This window comes from Phodopus roborovskii, unplaced genomic scaffold (genome assembly GCF_943737965.1).
Source record: "Phodopus roborovskii unplaced genomic scaffold, PHOROB, whole genome shotgun sequence".
NCBI classification, from domain to species: Eukaryota; Metazoa; Chordata; class Mammalia; order Rodentia; family Cricetidae; genus Phodopus; species Phodopus roborovskii.
In genome coordinates this window covers 17,344,454-17,361,713 of record NW_026126517.1, presented here as the reverse complement: position 1 = coordinate 17,361,713, position 17,260 = coordinate 17,344,454, and the positions used below count along the sequence as shown (strand labels likewise).

The following is a 17,260-nucleotide window of genomic DNA, read 5'->3' as shown; positions in this document are numbered from 1 at the left end:
AGGGGTCAAGGACACCAGGTGAACGAAGTCCACAGAACAACTAAGCAGGCCTCGTAGGGGCTCACAGAAACTAAAGCAGCAACCATAGAGCCTTTGTCAGTCTGACTAGGTCCTCTGCATACATGCTATTTTTCTTTATCTTGGGATTTTTGTTGCACTCCTAACAATGGAAGTAGGAGGTGGCTCTGACTCTTTTGCCTACTATTGGGGTTTATTTCATCCTACTTGCTTGCCTTGTCCAGCCCTGATACATGCCTAGTCTTATGCATCTTGTTATGCCATGTTTGGTTGCTATCACCAAGAGCTCTGCTCTTTTCTGAAGGGAAATGGAGGAGCAGTGGATTTGGGGTCAAGGGAGGGGAGGTCTCTGTGTGTGGATGTGGTTGGAGGAAGGCAGGGTGGGGAAGCTGTGGTGGGATGTATTAAATGAGAGAAGAATACAAAAAATAAAGAATTCTTATTTAATGCCTGTGTTAATTAGCTGTTTCAAGGGCTGGAGAAATGACTCAGTGATGAAGAGCTTCCTCTATTCTTTCAGGGGCTCTGAGTTCAGGTATCAGCATTCACATGCCAGCTCAATGATATTGGTGATTTCAGTAACAGGGAACCTAACACTTTCTTCTGATCCTCACCTGTACTAGGCACACATGTAGCTACCCCCCAAAATAAATAAATATAAAAATTCAGTTAGTTATAAGAATTTTTAAGAATGAATACCTAAAGAAAATTCATCTTGAGAGTTGACTAATGATAGTGACTGCTGATGGGTTCTAAATTGATAGTTGAGAAGTAGCGATAGAGTTAGAAGATTTTGAGATACATTTAAATAAGATTTAGGGTCACAGTGAAAATAAGGGTGATCATTATAATATGAAAAGAAGTATAATGTTCAAGTAACATACAGACTAAACAGCTTATATGTATACAATAAGGATGTGTATGTTTGTGTGTACGTACATATGTATGTTAAAAAAGAGGCTGTGAATTGGAGAGCTTCCTTCAGACAGTCTTGTATAGCTATCTTGTGTAGCTATGGCCCATTTAACCCATTTTCCTTTCAACTAAAGTCATGATCAAACTGCAGTTTTTACAGTTAGGAGCCTGTGAGAAAGCATACAGATAAAGTAGGTTTCACTATCTGACAAATAGTCAAAGTAATTATACTAACCTGCAAAGATTAGTTTTCTCAACCAGATTAAGAGAGGTCTAGGAACCTGAAAGTATATGTGGTATATTTCCAGAGATAATTTACATTGTGACAATAACAGAAGGGAGAAAAAAAAAACCCTTCTGAAAATGGGAGGCACAATCCAAAGGTGCTGTTCCAGGTGGAAAAGTAATTGGAAGAGAGGAAAGCAGCACTAAACTTTTAGCTGTTTTTCGTCCTGATTATTTATATTACTGCTACTATCATCTATCTATAAATTTCAGATTCCAATTCTCCAGGGATCTCCAGGGAGCTCCAGGGAATATTCTATTTCTTGGAAGGAGTACTATTTTTTATTTATGATTTACTTCTCCAGTACACATATGGTGTTTGTTGGACCAGATAGCTAATCTATTAAATCCCCCCTTCATTTTTACTAAATTCATCATGCAATGAAATATATCTATTATATATTTCTGTATTCCCATGAGACATGAAGGAAAACATTAAAAAATGAGTATTATATTAGGGTCTTGATTGTTGATAGAAGAATATAAAAATCGTGTTACTCTTTTCCTGGGAATTGTCACAGAAGGACTTTGGATTAAGCCTTTAATATTTTTGTACATAATCAGTAAGACTGTCCCCCTTTTCTTGAAGATCCCTGGGGAATTTTTGAAAGCTAAACTTTATAGAGCTTAATCACACATTAATTGTTATACAATTATAGATATTCATTTTAAAAGTCAGTATCCAACTTTACAGAAGTGGAAATAATAATTATGGTCTTAAACTAGCATGATGTATGTATTCTAGTTCCCAGAGGTACAGATGCAACCATGCAGACTGACAGAGCCATAATGCATCAATTAAATTTTTAGTGTAGCTGGATAATAAAGCATGGAAAAACAAAGGGCAAAGCAGATGATGTATTGACGTACACAAGCACAGCATATAACCATATCTGAAGATCAAATGTGAAAGCTCTGATTAACCTTACAATTTAAGATATAGATTTCAAGATAGATATTTAAGCTATTATCCTTCTCTGATTTATGCTATTGTTGGGTGCATATAGTAAAGGAATTTAGCATTTCCACTTGGAAGATGGGATTGTCATCATGGTTGAGAATTCACTTGACTTTATATCAATTTGCAGAGGACAGGCAAGCTGAATGGATTTGGTATTAACTGCCCCACATGATTTTAGTATTTATTCTAATACATATCTCAATGATACAAGCAACTCAACAGACCACATAGCAAATGACTTAAAATTTCATAGGAAGACAAAATAATGAAAATAGAACTCCAAAATGAGACACAATGCTGACATATGTACCAATATGAGATGGATTATTCAAATGATACAATAGTCACTAACAGGTTTACAACATCATTTTCTTTTCAATAACTAATTGTTTGTAAAAATAATGTTATTTTCATCATTTTAAGCAACACTGAAGCAGTTTTTTTTAAATACTATAGATCAGGGAACTCGGGTGAACACAAGGCTTTATTTCTATTTATAATTACCAAGACCAAAAATTGTTTGGAGTAGTATCATGGTCTAACATCTAAATTCCATATGCTCAATCACTTCTTATGGTCAAGTCTCTGAGCATACTTTTTATAGTTTTAAATATGTGAATAACACTAAGCCTTGCTCTGATAGGTACTGGTATTATTATGCATATACATTTGAAGTCCTGGGTGCACATTATATTTTTGAAAATATCAATGATGAATATTATGCCAATCATCATTCTCCTGGTTTTCATATTAGGCTTCATCACTATCATCATTGCATCATAATTTTAAAATAGAACTAGGGCTCCTTAAACTTCAAGTTTTTTTTATAATATGTACTTTTTGGCCATTGCAGTGTAGGTCCAAAGATGATATAAATGACAGGGATTGTGGAGAAATGTTACATAGGAAAGCATTATTGATACTCTAAAAATTAACAAAGTAGGGCTAACAAATCACACACAGGCAAAATAAACACCTGTTTCTAATATGACAACTCCACTCATGGGTCTACAATCTTCACCTGTTAAGAATTTTCTTTATAGCTGATTTGACATCCTTATTCCTCAGGCTATAGATCAATGGGTTCAACATGGGAACAACAGTAGTATAAAACACAGAGGATACTTTTCCTTGTTCCATTGAGCTGACTGATGATGGTTGTAAGTACATGAATGCTGCTGAACCAAAGAAGATAGCAACAGCAGAGATGTGGGAGCTGCAGGTGCTGAAGGCTTTGGACCTGCCCTCAGTGGAATGGATGCGCAGGATGCTGGCAATGATGAAGATGTAGGACATAAGTATGGTCAAGGCAGGTGTCAGGATATTTATTGCACTCAAGAAAAGAACCAATAGTTCATTGATGTATATATTGGAGCAAGATAGCTCCAAGAGTGGAAAAAGATCACAAAAATAGTGGTTTATTACATTGGTCTTGCAAAAAAACAACTTTAACATAAAGCCTGTGTGAATTGATGACCCAATAATACCCAAAGTATAAACTCCCACTGTGAGCAAACAGCAGAGATGATGAGACATGACAACATTGTAAAGTAAAGGATTACAGATGGCAACATAGCGGTCATATGCCATTGCAGCCAACATGTGACACTCTGCAATAGCAAACACAAGGAAGCAGTAGAGCTGAGCCATGCATTCTGGGTAGGAGATAAAGTTCTTTTTTGCCACAAAGTTCACTAGCATTTTTGGGGTAACGACAGTGGAATGGCAGAGGTCAATGAAGGACAGACTGCTGAGGAAGAAGTACATGGGGGTGTGCAGGTGGGAGCTGAGCAGGATCAGGATGATCATTCCCAGGTTCCCCAGCACTGTGAGCAGGTAGATTCCAAGGAAGAGGAGGAACAGGGGCAGCTGCAGCTCTGGTTTGCTTGAGAGTCCAGCCAAGATGAACTCGATTACCACTGAATCATTTTCAGATCCCATTATCCTCTTATTATAGTGTCTGAGGTTCTAAGTTTAAAACAGTAAATGATTACACTTTTCTGCATCATCTGTATTCTCTCTCTTCCTCACCCCATCTCCCCATCTCTCTCTCTCTCTCTCTCTCTCCCTCTCTCTCTCTCTCTCTCTCTCTCTCTCTGTGTGTATTTGAGAGAGAAAGAGAGAAAGAATTCTGTGGAGATCAGCATCCCTCATCAAAGCAGACATTTGATGTAATCATTTCCTAAGCTTCCCCTGTTTCCTTGGGATAATCAATGACTATATGATCTGAGGAAGAGTAACAAACATCTAGGACCTTGAAATTAATACGGATCATAACATTTTAGAATGAGTGCAAAGTCTGTACTCTTAACTTCAGTTTGAAACAAAAGATTATTAGTTTTATTTTTGAAGATATTTCCCCCCCTCGAAATCTGTTATATATGCTGTCATGCATATCACTGTTTATATTGCATAGCAATTAAATTTTAATCAGACTCAGAATCAACAAGAATAACAAATGTTTCCCTGCATTTATATTTGTAACTGCATTCATAGAACTATTTTCCTTTCCGTAATTTTTACTCTAACTAACTGACCAGCTGGCTAACTTGTTAGTATCGTAGCTACTCTATTGAAACTGGTGCAGGACATGTGTCCCCCTTACTTCTTGTAGTCCCGCTACCCTTCAAGGCAGAGTGTAATTCCCCTCAGATGTTGTACGTTTTTCTGAACAAGTGATGGTGATTTCTTCTAACTTGGCTAGTTCCTAGGGAGAAATACTCTGACATACATTTATTCACATACTTTACCACTCTGTAAAAGAAACAATGGGCCACAACTGACCCCTGCTAACTGGATTTCATTATTGGTTTTGCAGAGCTCAAAATACTACTTGAATGAAAAGAGTTTGGAAGACCAGCACAAGATGTATTCTTTACTGGTCAGATTCTGTGCTCATGATGTTTATATGTACCCTCTAACATGTTTATTGAGGATTATCCAAGAACTTGCAAAATAAAATTTGAAATATTTTATCACCCCACTGCAGCGAATAATGTTATGCAGCTTTTCAAAATGACCCACAGAGACAGCTGACCTGAACAAGGGGGAGTTCATGAACCCCAGATTAATAGCTGGGAAATCAGCATTGGACCCACCCAGACTCCCTGAACATAGGTCTCAATTAGAAGGCCTGGGCAGTCTAAGGGACCTCTGACAGTGGAACCAGGATGTATCCCTGGTGCACAAAAGGAATTTGGGAGCACATTTCCCATGAAGGGATACTCCCTTAAACTAGAGGCAGGATGGAGGTCTAGGCCCTACTCCAAATGACTTGACAGATTTTGATGATCCCTCCAGAAGGCCTAACCCTCCCTGCGGTGTGGGTGGGGAATAGGATGGTAAGGGGGTTCGGGAAACATGGGAGGATTGGAGGGAGAGGGAACTGGGATCAATATGTAAAATAAGAAAAAAATAATAATTAAAAAATGAAAAATAAAAAAATGACCAGTACACATTTACTTTACATTTTAAAGATAAAATACACCCCCCCAAAAAATTCAAGGAACATCTGTACTACTATCTTCAGACCAAAATGGGGTATTTGAAAGGACATGAAACCAGATAATTTCAGAAAAAGTTAACAACTCTTGTCAGTTGGAGAATGTTTAAAATAGTAGAGAGTAATTTGACAATATAGTAAAAAAATCATATATTATATGACATGTTTGTAAAAATATCAGATTATTGGTCTATTTAAAAGAGTACTGGCCTCACTGTGTTTGTCTCCAAAGGTTTAAGGTGAGATTAATTTCCTGAAGTCATGGGCAGAAGTATGTTGCTTCTGAGCCACATAAGACATCCCAAGTCAGATATGCTTTCATTTCCTCAAACTCAGGAATGGCAGGGTATTTGCTTTGTAACTATACAGATACTGATCAAGGACATAGGCATATTAAGTCACTTTTAAGATCTCTTCCAACTCTAATATTTTGTGAGTTGATAATGTTAATGTCATTAGGTCAGACATTCTAAGTTCAAACATTTTCTCAAAATTCTACTTGCTTTATGACCACAGGAAAATTTATTTCATTCTTCAATGTACCCAGAAAACAAATTTAAATATCTGATATGTAACAATTAAATTAATTGGCACACAGTTTCTGGATTTCAGTATGAACTTAACTGATGCCCATGGTGTTTACATTGCAATTGTGTTGAGTTTCTCTAAGAGATGTCCTGCAAGATTTAGCAGTTTTTCTTCTGTTTCACATTCTAGATCTGAACAGTGCTTGGCATATTGCCTTGTGTATAGCAAGTGTCACAAAATGTGTTCAATAAAATTGTTCCCAGAAACTTAACATTCAGTTAAAACAAATCCATCAGAATGGGACACCATCTTCACAATGATTGAGTTAAAATGAGTAAACAATGACACATCTGACATGATAACTTCTCACTAGAGTGTGGCCTTTGGAATGAACATAGATATAGATTGATAAACTGCCATGGACATCTATATGGACTAGAAGATATTGCTGCAGAAGACTTTTAAGGTTTTAAAAGATAAGCATGGGAGTTTTACTTACCCTTTCTTCACAGAAAATTCAGTGTTGGAGGATTTAATTCTCCATTTCACTGGATAAAAGCTTGTCTTTGATAATGTGAGAAGGGAATAGATAGTGTCAAGAATTTTTGAGTCTCTAATCTTGATCTGTGATTAAGCTGATGCTTCAGTCATTTGTTCCTATGCAAAGATTTGTTGATATGACACTTCCATGTGTTAGAGATAATCACAGTCTCATTAAAAACAAAGCAAAAAAAAAAAAAAAATAACAACCTCTCAGAAGAATCTTATCCCATAGGTATTAGCTATGGGGAAAAGAGTCAACAATCAGAACTTCCACCACCAATTGTCAAGTGTCCAATATGATCTCAGGTTATTTGCTCTTCTTGTTAGATCTAAATTAAAAACAAAGATCTGACCCTGGTGCACGACTTTGGGAGCACATTCCCCATTGAGGGATCCTCCCTTAGCCTAGAGGCCGGAGGGATAGCCTAGACCCTATTCCAAAAGACTTGAAAGATTTTGTTGACTCTTCCTGGAAGGCATCACCTTCCTTGTGGAGTGTGTGTGTGTGTGTGTGTGTGTGTGTGTGTGTGTGTGTGTATGTGTGTGTGTGTGTGTGTGTGTGTGTGTGTGTGTGTGTGTTGGGATGGGAGGGAGGTTAGAGGGCATAGGAGGAAAAGGGGGGAGAGGGAACTGAGAGCGATATGTAAAATAAGAACAAAAAAACCAAAGATTTGAGAGCATTTCTATTAGAGTTCTAGATACCTTAAAGTAAGGCATTTAAAATTTCAAGAAAATTGCAAAACATATATTTAAAGAATTATATCCTGTGGTTTTCCCCAAAACCAGAAAACTAGAGAAGCTATATGCTTTATTTTACCTTTGTTGACTTCCTTAACTGTATTTAAATATTATAATACATTCAGAAATAGTAATTGCTAAATTATTTCCAATTGTGGAGTGAATACAAGCATATTTCATTTTGCTTTCACATTAAAATATTCAGATGTTATCAAAAGCCCAGAAGGATTTCCTAATAAGAGCAATAAGCAGAGATGAGGATTTTCCTTCTAAATTTAAAAATAAAACATGGACAAGGTGAATATAGTTTTGTAGACTCTATTTCCATACTAAATTATTTGCTGAAGTAAAATTACATTACTGTTCTATTCACTATTTACTAACAGAGTTTTGAGATAATGGTTGTGATACATTTTTGTTTATTTTGGATTTCTTTAAATTTTTTTTGCATTTAGAATAGAGTTTCAATTATTTATACAGGTATTTCTCCAAACTTAAAACATACCACTCAAGTTTTAAATAAGATTAGTAAAAATAAACTACTAGCAATCAATACCTATTGGCAAAGGGAAAAGAGAGTATCACTAGGTATATCAGCTACACTCCAGAACACGGCCCATGCCAAGGAGTTGTTGGCTGACACAAAATGGGCCCATTTTTGTGTTGTTTTGCTTTTTTTTTTTGTTTGCTTGTTTTTCATAGACTTTTTATTTCATTATTTTGGGCATATTTTGTCTTACTGGTTTTCTGTTTATTTAATGGGGTCTTATTGTTTTCTGCTTTTGTTTTTTTATGAGAGAGAGAAAGGGCGGAGAGAGAACATAAAATTTGTGTGGGTAGGAGGTGAGGATGATATGGGTGGAGTTCAGGGAGGGGAAATATATGATCAAATATATTTCATGAAAATGCTTTACATTAATTTAAACTAATTAAAACAATAAAATACCAATATCAAGGAAGAGGACCTGTGACAGTCCTAGTGTTCAGAACTTGTGCTTACTGACACAGGCTGACACCCTCCCCTCCCTACCTCAGTGCTGATGAAAATGTTGGGGAGGGTGGTTTGGAAGTGTCCTAGGTGCCCAGAAATGAAAGGTGATCCAGCTGTATTAGAATCATCATGGCTAGGAGCTTCCTCCTGGTGTCCTTACTTGGAGAAAATGTTAAAAGAAGGAAAGAAAGATGTTTCTAATCAACAATGATACTATGCAAGACATGTGACATCTACAGCATTCAAACGCAACATCATTTTTTCCTATAGAATATGTGATGGATGATATAGTGGGGTGTCTGGTTAAAACACCCCACCCCAATAGTAGAAATGTATGGCGATAATCCATTGTGCTTGTTTATGAGAGATGTATAAAAGCTGGAAATGGATGGAATCAAAAAGCCATTTATGGGTGGGTAGAATCAAGAATAAAGACAAAGATAAAGGCTGAGTCTAACATGATATTGCCCTTTATAAAAGCTTTTATTAGTTACTAAAATGCTGCATATTTTATTAGTGCTTCATGTATCTTATGTTTGTCACATTTAACAGTATTAGATACAATGATATGTTCAAATGTTAAATTCTAGGTATCAATACTAGAGAATGCCTCAGCTGTGCACTGTAGTTGTTCCTTGCAGAGGACCTGGGTTTGGTTTTCAACACCCACATTGTGGGTCATGACACTCCATAATGCTGAGTCCAGACACTAGACACACACAGTGTATATGCAGCCTAAAACTCACACACACACACACACACACACACACACACACATACACACCAAAAAATAAATCCTTCAAAGATACTAAAAAATGTTCTGGATACAACCATGTCATCTATAAAAATGCAAATTTTGCAATATGAGGAAGAAACTGCAGGATGTTTATTCCTGATGTTTATTCTGTTTTCTTCTACAATAAACACTTCTGAGTATTAGTTTGACATCTAGATCACCATGACATCTCATAATATCTTTTGAAATTGACTTTGTCTATATTACTAAGTCCTTCCCATAGGTATGAAGGTGAGTGAACTCTATCATTCCTGTGTTGTAGTCATCAAGGTTTGAGGCATCCCTTTTCCCTTCCATAAATTTTTGGCTGACTGTAATGCAATGCAGATGAAGGATGGACCTGAGAGTCATTATGCGAGACAAAAGATGAAAGTTTTGTATAGCACAGTACATAAACAATGAAAAGAAACTGTCTCAGAATACTAGGGTAGCAACATGTGTGACCGATTGACTGAATGTGGCACGTTTTTTTTTTGTGTGTATATATATAAAAATATTGATAATTAATGTTCTTTGTAGTGACAACTAATAGTCCCTAAAATTCTAATTTCATATGAAGAAACACCTTTTTGTAGAAAAATATAATATATAGTTTATTCAGAGAAATGAAATACCCTGAATAAAAATATTACCCATTTTCATCACAGTACATGGTGACAAAATATGTTTACTCTATGAAATTTCCTTTGATTGTTAATATTTTGATTATAAGAGTAATTTTGTAGATGTACTTGAAAATTACTTTGTATGTGTCACATAACACATGTCTATGTGTGGACTGATACACATGTGTGGGTTTGTTTGTGCTATAATAAAAGATATATAATGTAAAGAAGTCTCCAGTATATGGGATGACAAGAAGGCTATTTCTTCAAGTTTTCAAAGAAGAGAATAATCTACTACACAGAGTTTTGGTGCTATACAGGGTGGGAAAAATGGCACAACAGAGATGTTTCCACCACATATTTGAAGGCCAGGTGACAAAAAGTCAGTGTAGTTTCCATGCTTGCTAGAGTAGACAGCTGGTACTAAAGCTTATAAAAGAGGAATACGGACAATACGGACTCTAGTGCTGTGCATAGTGTTTCTTGGACATATCCAAGTTTGTCTTGTTCATAAAACTGTTTTCAAAAGAAACTTGAGGATTTTTTCATATTTCTCTTCAGTTACAACTACAGAAAGGAGGTGGGCTTTTTTTAATAGTTTAAAGAAAAATTTGAAGTTAAAAGAAATTATTTTAATTATAATTTTATTATTTAAAGCAATTATAAAATTTAAGAACACTTTGACCATATTCTTCCCCTCTCCCAACCTCTCCCAAGTCCTTTGAGATCCTTTCCTCCTCCCTCCCTATACCACTATTAAGTTCTTTCTCAACACACACACACACACACACACACACACACACACACAATCTTCCTATAAAATAATACTCTTCCACATCAAGAAAACAAAATAAAACAAAACACCAACCTGTAACAAATAAAAGCACATAAAACAACAACAACAACAAACAAAACAAAATAAAACAAAACAACAACAACAAAAAAGAACCCAGAAAACTATGGAGTCCATTATGTTGGTCAACTACTCCTGAACATGGGAAGTTTCTACTGTATTAGGTTTCCATACCACATCTCAAAAGCCTCTTAACTTTAGCTGTTGCTTCCTGCATTTCCTACCACAACTCCCCCTTCCCTCCCTCTGACCACCTGAGCCTCCCATTCCAGCTCCCTGTTTCCATCTGTATCTATTTTATTTCCTTTCCTAATGAGATCCATCTGTTTCCACTAGTTCCTTACTCTGTATTTACCCTCTGTAGCAGTATGGCTTGTAGCTTGGTTATCATTGGCTTTACAGCTAATATTACATCTGAGTACATATGATATTTGTCTTTCTAGATCTGGGTTTTCCTATGCTGGGTGCTTTTTTTTCTAGTTCCATCAATTTGCCTGAAAATCTCATGATGTAATTTTGTTTTTTTTTAAACAGCTGAATAACTATCCATTTGTAAATGTACCCATTTTTTTTTTACCCATTCTTATGTTGAGTGACATCTAGGATGTTTCCAATTTCTGACTATTATGAACAGAGCGGCAATGAATATGGATTTGCAAGTGTCTCTGTGATAGCATGAAGCATCCTTTGGGTGTATGCCTAAGACTGGTATAGCTAGATCTTGATGTAAATTGATTCCCAACTTCTTGAGGAACTGATTTCCATAGTAGCTGTGTGTGTGTGTTTGCACTCTCACCAGCAATATATGACTCTTACGCCATATCCTTGTCAGCATGAGCCATCCTTTTTTTTTTTTTTTTTTTGGCTGATCTTAACCATTCTGATAGGTATATGATGAAATCTCAGAAGCAGTTTTGATTTGCATTTCTCTGACGGCTAAGGATGTTGAAGATATTTGTAAGTTAGTTTCCCATATTGAGAATTCTGTTTAGCTCTGTATCCCTCTTTAGAATTGTGTAATTGTTTTTTTGAATCTAGTTTCTTGAGTTATTTATGTATTTTGGATATTAGTCTTCTATTGGATGTGGCATTTAGCAAAAGTCTTTTCCTAATCTGTAGGCTGACACTTTGCCTGATTGACAGGGTCCTTTGCTTGACAGAAGCTTTTAAATGCCATAAGATGCCTTTTCTTTTCTCTTTTATGCAATGCTTCTTTTCTTGAACATAGTTTTCCCCCACACAACTCCCCCTTACTTCAACTCTCCCCCAGATCCACTGCTCCTCCGTTTTCCCTCAGTAAGAGCAGGCTTCCCAGTGATATTGGCTAAACATGGCATAACAAGATTCAATAACATCTAAGCCCTGAACTGAACTCCTGGAATCCAGTTGCTGAAAGGGAGGAGTGATAACAAAAGGAGTAAAGACCATGCTACAGAAACCCACCGAGACAGATGACTTGAACAAGGGGGAGTTCATGGACTCCCCCAGACTGATAGCTGGGAAACCAGCATTATACTGACTCAGACCCCCTGAACATGGGTCTCAGTTAGAAGGTCTGGGCAGACTAAGGGACCTCTGACAGTGGAACCAGGATATATCTCCTGGTGCTCGAAAGGACTTTGGGAGCACATTCCCCATGGAGGGATAATCCCTTAGCCTAGAGGCAGGATGGAGGGCCTAGACCCTACTCCAAATAACTTGACAGAGTTTGATAATCCCTCCTGGACAGCATCACCATCCCTGTGCAGTGGGGGGGGGGGATGGGTGGGATGGGATGGTGGTCAGGGGCATGTGAAGGAGGGAGGGAGAGGGAACTGGGATCGATATGTAAAAAATTGAAATAACAAAAAGAAAATTTAAAAAAAAAAGACTAAGCATATATCTTCATACCAAGGCTGGATAGGCAACCCCACCCCCTGTTACTGTTACTTTGTATTAGTGTCTTGAACATTCATGAGACTCCTTTCAATGTTGTCCATTATAAAGAAAAGCTTCTTTGTTTAAAATTAGAAGTAGAATTTGCCTTTTAGTATAAACATAAATATTTAGAAAGGAGCTTTGAGACATAGCAGTTTAGTTAAAACAGTATTCAGTTTGCTCCTCAGATCTAAGAATTCCTCAATATGCTTTAACTGGATTTATACAATAAGGCATGAATTTGGTCTTGTGAAAAAGCCTCAAATCCAGTTAAAGAGCAGTTAATTACCACCATAACAATTGTGCTACTATTGCATTAGTGAGGACATCTTACATGTTACTTTATTATTACACCTCAAGCCAAGCAGTCTATATATTATATTCTAGAACTTTTAAAGTTATCCAGCTGGTATGAAACTTCCAGATGAGTACACATTGACTTCTATACATCTTGCAACAAATGTATGTTTCTTCTTCAATAATAGGTTATCAACTATTGGTGCTGGAAAGAGGAAGAATGTTAAGAGCCTGTGTTATTTTGGGGTCCTATGTGCTTTCTATTACCAACAATTCGTAAAAAGAAATCCCACGCCTAGAACTTGAGTTTTGTTTCAAGGGCAGCATTATCCAGACATGCAAGAAATATCCCTTCTATTTCTTCCATTTTTTTAAAACACACACACACACACACACACACACACACACAGAGAGAGAGAGAGAGAGGGGGGGGGGTTTCTGTACCACCTTGTCCCTAGGCTGTTTGGTCACAAATAAACACACAGAGGCGTATATACTTTATAAACAGTTTGCTCTTTGGCTCAGGCTTCTTATTGGATAGCTCTCTCTTATTAATCCATTTCTATTGATCTGTGTATCTACACATGGTCTTGGCTTACCATTGATTACAGAGACTCTTGCTCTCTCGACAGCTACATGGTGTCTCTCTGGAGACTCGGTCTCTTCATTCCTCTTTTCAGAGGAATGCAGTGTTTATCTAAAATGTTTTCTGCCATATACTCTTCCTTGATAAGTCTGCTTATTTTTGTTCTAGAGCTTCTTTCAGCTGTCAATAGCATGGGATTTCTCCACATCTTTATATAGGCATTAGTGCTGTTAACTTTACTCTTAGCACTGTTTTCACTGTGTCCCATAAGTTTGGCTATGTTTTGCATTCATTTTTGTTGAATTCTAGGAAGTCTTTAATTTCTTTCTTGTATTTGGGGCATAGATGTTCAGAATTGAGACCTCCTCTTGATGGATTTTTCCTGGGAGGATTAGGAAATGTCCTTCTCCATCTCTTTTCATTGATTTTAATTTGAAGTCTATTTTGTTAGATATTAGGTAGTTATACCTGCTTGTTTCTTAGGTCTATTAGATTGAAAAATATTTTCCAAACTTTTACTTTGAGATAATGTCTGTCTTTGAGGTTGAGGTGTACTTCTTTGTGTGTGTGTGTGTGTGTGTATGTGTGTGTGTATATATATATATATATATATATATATATGTCCATTTAAATGAAAACAAATATTTATAGACAATATTTGGGAATTTGGGCATCATACTTTCCAAACTACTTCCTGCTGGTAAGGGGCACTGTCATAGGGGATTCTAAGAAGATGCAGAAATCCTGGCTGTAGTCTGTAAGGCTGCTTGGTCCAGCTGTTTTGAATGTAGAATCACTGGTACTCTGTTTCAGGCAGTCTGGCTTGATCAAACCACATTAGTCTGGAAGGAATCCACAGCTTTTAATTTTCTGTGGAAACAAAAATAGAAATCTTTTTCCCCAGTAACTTGTCATTGAACTTAAATTTTTGTAGTCAAAGCATTTTTTTAATTTATTATTTTACATGTCGATCCCAATTCCCTCTCCTTCCCTCCTGCCCTCCCTCCCTTCTTCCCTCCCTTTTATCCTCTCTGCCCTCTCACCTGCTCTCTAACCACCCTCCCCTCCCATTCCCCCACCCCAATTCCATATGGAGGGGAATGTAATCCAGTTGGGGTCATGTAGATCTGACAGGTCATGTGAAGAAGGGACTAGGGCTTCTCTCCTGTCTCTAGATTAAGGCAGTTATCCCTCCATGGGGGATTGTCCGCAAAGTCCTTTTGTGCACCAGGGATAAATCCTGGCTCCACTGTCTGAGGTCCCTTAGACTGCTCAGTCCTTCTGGCTGAGACCCATATTCAGGGGGCCTGAGTCAGTCCCATGCTGGATTCCCAGCTATCAGTCTGGTGGCCTGTTAACTCCTCCTTGTTCAGGTAAGCTGTCTGTATGTGTTTCTGCCGCCTGGCCTGGCCTTGTCCTCTCCATCTGCATCTGGGTTCTAGTTCGACTCAGTGTTTATGCATGGGTGTTTGCTCCTGTTTCCAACAGACATTAGATGAGTGCTCCATGGATAAGTTAGTTGTTGATGTCACTCTCTGGGAAGGACATTTATGATAGCCTTTCCACGGAAGCTCAAATTGTTAGTTGTCAGCAGTCTTGTAGTTCTCTAGACGTTTCTTTGTGTTCAATTTTATCTTCAAACCAATATTGGCTCCCTCTTTTATGTTCTCTCTCTCTCTCTCCTGTCTTTTATTCCTAACCAGGCTCAATCTTCCTGGTCACACGTGTTTTCCTTTCCTCCTCCTCATTTTCTCCTACTTCTCTCTCCATTCGCTGCCCCCCCCCACTTCCCCTGAGCTCTGGGGGACTTGTCACTTCCCGGTTCTGTGAGGGACTTTATATGAATCTCTTAGAACACATCTTGTATCCTAGTTCCTCTGGTGGTGTGAATTAAAGGCTGGTGGTCCTTTGTTCTATGTCTGAAATCCATATATGAGTGAGTACATATTATGTTCCTCTTTTTTTGGGACTGGGTTACCTCATTCAGGATGGTTCTTCAAGTGCCATCCACTTACCTGCGAATTTCAAGATACTATTATTTTTTTCTGCAGAGTAGTATTCCATTGTGTAGATGTGCCACAGCTTCATTAACCATTCTTCAATTGAGGGGCATCTAGGTTGCTTCCAGATTCTTGCTATTAAAAAATAGTGCTGCTATGAACATAGTTGAACAGATGTCTTTGTTGCATGGATGTGGATCATTTGGGTACATGCCTACGAGGGGGATTGTCGGGTCCTGTGGTAAACTAATTCCCATTTTCCTGAGGAACCGCCATACTGATCTACAAAATGGCTGTATGAGTTTGCACTCCCACCAGCAGTGGAGGAGTGTTCCCATTTCTCTACATCCTCTCCAACATGAGTCATCATTGGTGTTTCTAATTTTAGTCATTCTGGCAGGAGTAAGATGGTATCTCAAAGTTGTTTGATTTGCATTTCCCTGATAATCTAAGGATGTGGAGCACTTTTTTGAGTGTCTTTCAGCTTTTTTGATTTCCTCTATTGAGAATTCTTTCTTCATTTCTGCACCCCATTTTTATTGGGGTTATTTGGTGTTTTGTTGACTAGTTTCTTTGTATATTTTAGAGATCAGCCCTTTGTTGGGTATAGGATTAGTGAAAATCATTTCCCAGTCTTTGGGCTGCAATTTGGTCTTGTCGACTGTGTCCTTTGCCTTACAGAAGCTTCTAAGTTTGAAGAGGTCCCATATATTAATTGTTTCTCTCAGTGTCTGTGCCCCTGGAGTTATGTTCAGGAAGCAGTCTCCTATACCAATGATTTCAAGGGTACCTCCTACTTTCTCTTCTAAGGGGTTCAATGTGGCTGGATTGATGTTGAGGTCTTTAATCCATTGGGACTTGAGTTTTGTGCATGGCAACAGACATGTGTCTATCTGCTATCTTCTTCTACACACCCTCATCCAATTGTGCCAGCACCATTTGTTGAAGATGCTGTCCTTGCCCCATTGTATAATTTTAGCAGCTTTGTTGAAAATCAGGTGTTCATTGGTGTGTGGGTTAATGTCAGGAATTTCAATTCGATTCCATTGGTCTACCTGTCTATTTTTATGCCAATACCAGGCTGTTTTCAGAACTATAGCTCTGTAGTAGAGCTTAAAGTCAGGAATGGTGATGCCTCCTGAAGTTCTTTTATTGTATAGAGTTGTTTTCACTATCCTGGGTCTTTTGTTTTTCCATATAAAGTTGATTATTATCCTTTCATGGTAAGTGAAAAATTGTGGTGGGATTGTAATGGGTAGGGGATTGAATTGGGTGGAATTGAATCTGTTGAATCCTTTTGGCAAGATTGCCATTTTTACTATGTTTATCCTACCTATCCAAGAGCATGGGAGATCTTTCCATTTTCTGGTATCTTCTTTAATTTCTTTGTTAGAGCCACAAAGTTCTTGTTATATAGGTCTTTTACTTGTTTGGTAAGCATTACACCAAGATACTTTATGTTTCTTGTGGGTATTGTAAAGAGTGATGTTTCTCTGATTTCTCTCTCTGTCTCTTTGTTGTCTGAAAAAAGTAGGGCTACTGATTTTTTTGAGTTTATCTTGTATCCTGCTAGTTTGCTGAAGGTGTTTATCAGCTGTAGGAGTTCCCTGGTAGAGTTTATTGGGTCGCTTATGTAAACTATCATATCATCTGCAAATAGAGACAGTTTGACTTCTTCCTTTCCGATTTGGATCCCCTTGATCTCCTTTTGTTTTCTTATAGCAT

General features: G+C 37.5%; 1 protein-coding gene across 1 annotated transcript; it reads right to left on the bottom strand.

Annotated features, from left to right (window-relative positions):
- Positions 1–3,196: 3,196 nt before the first annotated feature.
- Positions 3,197–4,120, bottom strand: LOC127231310 (putative olfactory receptor 8G3). Its single transcript, XM_051196841.1, has one exon. It carries the CDS (start codon positions 4,118–4,120, stop codon positions 3,197–3,199), a length of 924 nt encoding a protein of 307 aa, XP_051052798.1.
- Between the last annotated feature and the right edge of the window lie 13,140 nt (positions 4,121–17,260).

Coding starts and splice junctions, on each gene's coding strand:
- LOC127231310 (XM_051196841.1), bottom strand. CDS start 4,120: ATGGGATCTGAAAATGATTCAGTGGTAATCGAGTTCATCTTGGCTGGA.